Genomic DNA, 5,201 nt, shown 5'->3' on the forward strand with positions numbered 1-5,201 from the left:
GCTCTACTCTGAGTCCCTCCCGGATGACCAAGTTTCTCACCCTATCTCTAAGGGAGAGCCCAGAAACAACATGAAAAGACAAAAATAGAGCAAGAGATCATATTTTTAAAAAATGTTTTTGGAGCATCTCTGTGTGTTTCTGAGGAAAATATTTGTAAATGAAGTTAAATATTTTAAAAAGTATTACAATCATGAAACCCAAAAATTGTAGCACTCATCACTTAAATGTTCTGATTGTTGTGGTCAGTGGTGGGCACAGTTCCCCTAAAGCACTAAAGCACTAAAGGGGGACTAATTTCTTGATTAGTGCTTTAGGGCTTTTGCTAATTTTAAAATTTATTAGTGGATAAGCACTTGTTAAATTTAATTTATGGGCTAAATTTAGAAACACTAACTGAGGTCTATAAATGTTATTAATCAACTTTAATGTTAACAACTGAGGATGAAAGCTGTCACACATTTTGTTCATATGTGTGTCACATCAACTAGGTGCAATATATTGACTATATATGAACCCAAATGCAGCTGTGGAATGTCAATGAWAAGTCTTAAGAGAACAACATGGAAATATGTGACTCATGTTGTCTGTTGAAGAACGTTCATGGGTTGACTGGGTTATTTTAGTGCTTTAGAATTAGCTTTTGCTAAAACTTTCAGTTCATTAGTGCTTTAGAATTAGGGGACCTAAATATTTGAGTTAGTGTTTTAGGGCTAGTGGAACTAATTTTTAGATTAGTGCTGCCCACCACTAGTTGTGGTATATTAATGACCAAAAAATGTATGAATAAAAAATTAGAAGAAAGGTATGGTTGCTAAATTAACTTTTTATTATTTATAAGTCCTTTTTTTAAACGTCCACTTTTTTTTCTAAATGTAAGACTTGATCATTCCAGTATGTTGCTCGACCAAATACTAATATTTTCTTTTTTCTCTCTCTCAAAGTGGTTCTTGGAGGACTGAAAGACCACCTGAAGGAGATCAAACGCTGCAGACGGCTAATCATGATCGGCTGTGGCACCAGCTTCCACGCTGCAGTCGCTGTGAGTTCAGCCAATATACTGTATTATTTCCAGAAGCTAAGGCACCTTCTATACCTTACCTTCAAGAGTTGGGCAACTTAAATGGAGAGGGTCACAATTTTTTGTTGACACTACCAAAGGGCCACATAGCACTGCGCACTTACCCACATGTAATAAAACGGAAATTTAAAAAAATGTTTAGTAAGACGCCTAGAGTGCAGACAGCTGTGTGGTTGTGGTTCTGGTAAAAAGTTGCTGTTGTTTGTTACTTCCATCCACTTAGCATATTTAGCTTTGTGCYACATGTTGCAGTGACAATTTATATRYTAACCCTTCATGGCAAACAGCATCTCTGAGCAGACTTYACATTTAGGTTTGCCTTGAAATCCTATAAACAGATAGCCTACCTCCCAAAATAAACACTATTTATATATATATTTTAAACTTAAAACAGCAGTCTTAAAGCAGCTCTTAGATTCTAATAACACTGAGTAATCACAGGGAAGATGAATTTTGAAAACCGAAATTTGAATTGTGAAAAGGAATGCTGTTTTTGCTGCTTTTCAGACCAGACAGCTTCTCGAGGAGCTGACAGAACTTCCTGTCATGGTGGAGCTGGCGAGCGACTTCCTTGATCGCAACACACCTGTTTTCAGAGACGACGTGTGCTTCTTCATCAGCCAGTCAGGTAACAATACTAGCGATCCTGATTACTTGCTAGTTAGGGGGACCTTCTTTGTCACAAAGAAAACCAACCATGAAAACAACTCGACGTGTTGACCCTTTTTTATTGACTATTCAAGTTTTCAGTTATTTTAGCTGTATTTACACATGATGAAGTGACGCTCTCCCTCTCTGGACTCCTTCAGGAGAAACAGCAGACACTCTGATGGCTCTGCGTTACTGCAAAGACCGAGGCGCTCTCACCGTTGGTATCACCAACACTGTGGGCAGCTCCATCTGCAGGGAAACTGACTGTGGAGTCCACATCAACGCCGGACCAGAAATAGGAGTAGCTAGCACCAAGGTARGCTTCCCACGATCATAGATTAAAAATCATCTGATAAGAAGATGAAACTTRGATGAAGTTATAGAAACAAACCAGCGTCTCAGTGGTTATAAATATATAGTGGTGTAACTTGATGCGTTGTGCAGTGTTGCTAAACCACTTCTGGGCGCTTTTCTTTTCTTTTCTTTTCTTTTTTCTTTTTTTAACAAGTGTTTGTTCTGTCTGCGCTCCAGGCCTACACCAGTCAGTTTGTGGCCCTCATCATGTTCAGTCTGATGATGAGTGAGGACAGACTCTCCCTGCAGAAGAGAAGACTGGAGATCATCCACGGCCTCAAGGTGCTACCGGGTCAGTACGCCCTCCGTCTTTTAAATGTGGACTCAGATGATGGGGATGCTTTGTAAAACCAACATAATGTCACTTTAAAGTGTTAATCTGACCCATTCTGCCTCCYACCTTACAGAGCTGATCAAAAAAGTGCTGTCCCTGGATGAGAAGATCAAGACCATTGCTAATGAACTGTACCAACAAAGATCCCTTTTGGTTATGGGTCGAGGTTACAATTACGCCACTTGCCTTGAGGGGGCGCTGGTGAGCTAAAATCTTTAGTTTAATTATCTACAGTTGTCTATTTTATATTTCACAAAATGATAACTTTAAATAATACAYTAGTTATGATGTTATCAGCTGTATTTATAATCCATGAAAGCCTATGACAAACTCAAGGCCCATGGGCCAAATGGGACATTTATTATAGTTTTATTCAACCAATGAGTTAATTTTTAAAAATGTATTWGAACTAGTCCATCAACTTGGGATTAAAATTTCTGTTTCTTCTKATTTTTCTTAAAAACTAAGCATCCATTGTACAAACTTCTCACTTAATCAACTTTAAAATCAAGAAAATCTAGTCATCTTCAGTTGCTGATTTATATTTCTGCATTAATTATTAAACATATACTGACTATAAATTATGTTCAGTTTGTATCTTTTTTCAGTTAGTAGTGACTGAAACTGACCTTTTATAATTTAAGCTCAGTTAAACCCCCATCTTAAATCATTGCTAGCTCATCTGCTGCCTTTATTCTTAAGTAGAAAATGGTTYTTTTTACAAATGCAGAAAATTAAGGAGATCACCTACATGCACTCTGAGGGCATCCTGGCTGGAGAGCTGAAGCARGGCCCGTTGGCACTCATAGACAAACACATGCCCGTCATCATGGTCATCATGCGCGACTCCTGCTACACCAAGTGTCAGAACGCCCTGCAGCAAGTCACTGCCAGATCGGTGGGTCCTTTTTTTACCACAGAGAGACCACAGCCAAACTAACGCAACAGCATAAAATATGAGTTTTCTGACACTCTTCGTCTCTTCCTTTGYCAGGGTCGACCCATTATCCTGTGCTGCCAGGAAGATTCAGAGCTAATAAAGAATGCCTACCAGACCATTGAGCTGCCGCAGACTGTGGACTGTCTGCAGGGCATTCTCAGCGTCATCCCCCTGCAGCTGCTGTCATTCCACCTGGCTGTCCTGCGAGGATATGATGTAAGTTGTTGTTTTTATCAAAACTCTAAGAATACAAAAACACCCCATCATGCATTGGTTTCTATGAATGTATGTCAGAAACACTGGTGAGAGTTTTATTATTTTATTTTGTTTGCTGTYTCAGTTGCTTTCTGTATCAAGAAAATATTGGGTTCAAATCTCTGCTGGGGTCCTTGTGTAGAACTTCCATGTTCTCACTGCTGTAAGCCCGGGTTTTCTCTGCATCCTCCAGTTTTCACTTCTATCCAAAAGCTCACGTTACTCTAAACTGTGCTAAGGTGTGAGTTTATCACAGTGCTGGCCCTACAGACCAGTGGTTCCCAAAGCTGGAGTTGGAACTCCTCTGTGGGTCCCGAAATGTCAAGGTGGGGTCTTGAAAAGATTTTCAGAATGGATCACATTTAAAGATGACRACTAACAATTAATTTTTGTCTTAATTTTTTTATAACAGTGTGAGGTTAGTGTTCTTAAAGATATTGTTACTAAGCCTGTGTTTATTTGACCTACTAATGTTTATCACCCCGAAAATTGATATGTGCACAGTTTTCTGCTATTGTAATTTTGTTGGTCAGAAGCTGAAATGTTTGGGATAGATCTCTGAGCAGAAACAGCCAAAATAGGAACAAACATTCTTGCAGGACAAAGGTTTGAAATCCTGCCCTGACATGTGAACAAACAGAGCATTTTGCCCTTGATAAAAAACAATAATAATAATAATAAAAAATACACTGGAGAGATTTTTTTTTACGTCTTGTTAATTCACATCATTTTTACAAATATTCCTTTTTCTAACACATTTAACTGTAACAAGTTATTTCATGGTTGAAATAAAGGTCACGTAACACCATGATTGCAGGACTTAAACTCCACACCTCCAGTGCACATACTGGTTTCAAAACGTTCACTTTTTTTCTGTTGGGAATGTTCAACTCTTACACAAAAAGCATCTGTTTACCATTTTACATACTTTAATTTGGCGTGCATGTTTTCCTTGACATCAGTCTTTTGATTAGATCTTGATAAATACTGTTGCATTTGAGCAGAAATTACTACTTTTTTTGCTTTCTTCTAAAAACTTTGCAAACTAATCTGAATTGTTGAAAACTAAATTGTCATGTCAGCAAATTACATGACTTTAAAAGGCYCCTCATCAAATCAGAGTAGGGAACAAATCCACACTGCAGATACGAAGCAGATTTACAGCAGAAATATAAATCAAGCCTGAACTATMGTAATGTATGCTTTTTTWAWTTWWTTTTTTTCCATTTGCTAACGTTTCTGCAGGACCYTCAGTCTCCCCCAAGTTTTCATTGCTTGTTTTATTGTAAAGGGAAGTGCTTAGTTACCTTACAGCGAGTGACCTTTATCAGTCCGACAACTGTGGCCGAATTCTCACGATGCAGTCTACAGGACAGTAATTCATCCCAGGCACCTTTTCTGTCTTRTCTCTTTTCAGGTCGACTTTCCCAGAAACTTGGCCAAGTCTGTGACGGTGGAATAATTACAGTTTTCAAAGCCCCAGGAGAGGAGAGAGGTAGCTTAACCAGATTTACGGAGCAATTGTGCAATCAAACATTGTGTGTGTGTGTGTGTGTGTGTGTGTGTGTGTGTGTGTGTGTGAGGTTAG

At 38.6% G+C, this 5,201-nt stretch overlaps 1 protein-coding gene across 1 annotated transcript in view; it reads left to right on the forward strand.

Moving 5' to 3' along the window:
- gfpt2 (glutamine-fructose-6-phosphate transaminase 2) overlaps nt 1-5,189 on the forward strand; it is a gene marked incomplete at its 5' end in the record, with an annotated part of 22,903 nt that extends 17,714 nt beyond the window's left edge. Inside the window, 8 exon segments of the mRNA XM_014008453.1 lie at nt 943-1,040; nt 1,587-1,707; nt 1,889-2,046; nt 2,262-2,376; nt 2,492-2,619; nt 3,149-3,316; nt 3,413-3,574; nt 5,031-5,189. Of these exon segments, the coding sequence (XP_013863907.1) occupies nt 943-1,040; nt 1,587-1,707; nt 1,889-2,046; nt 2,262-2,376; nt 2,492-2,619; nt 3,149-3,316; nt 3,413-3,574; nt 5,031-5,075 (995 nt within the window).
- Nucleotides 5,190-5,201: the final 12 nt, after the last annotated feature.

Source organism: Austrofundulus limnaeus, unplaced genomic scaffold, assembly GCF_001266775.1.
Source record: "Austrofundulus limnaeus strain Quisiro unplaced genomic scaffold, Austrofundulus_limnaeus-1.0 Scaffold1, whole genome shotgun sequence".
Taxonomy (NCBI): Eukaryota; Metazoa; Chordata; class Actinopteri; order Cyprinodontiformes; family Rivulidae; genus Austrofundulus; species Austrofundulus limnaeus.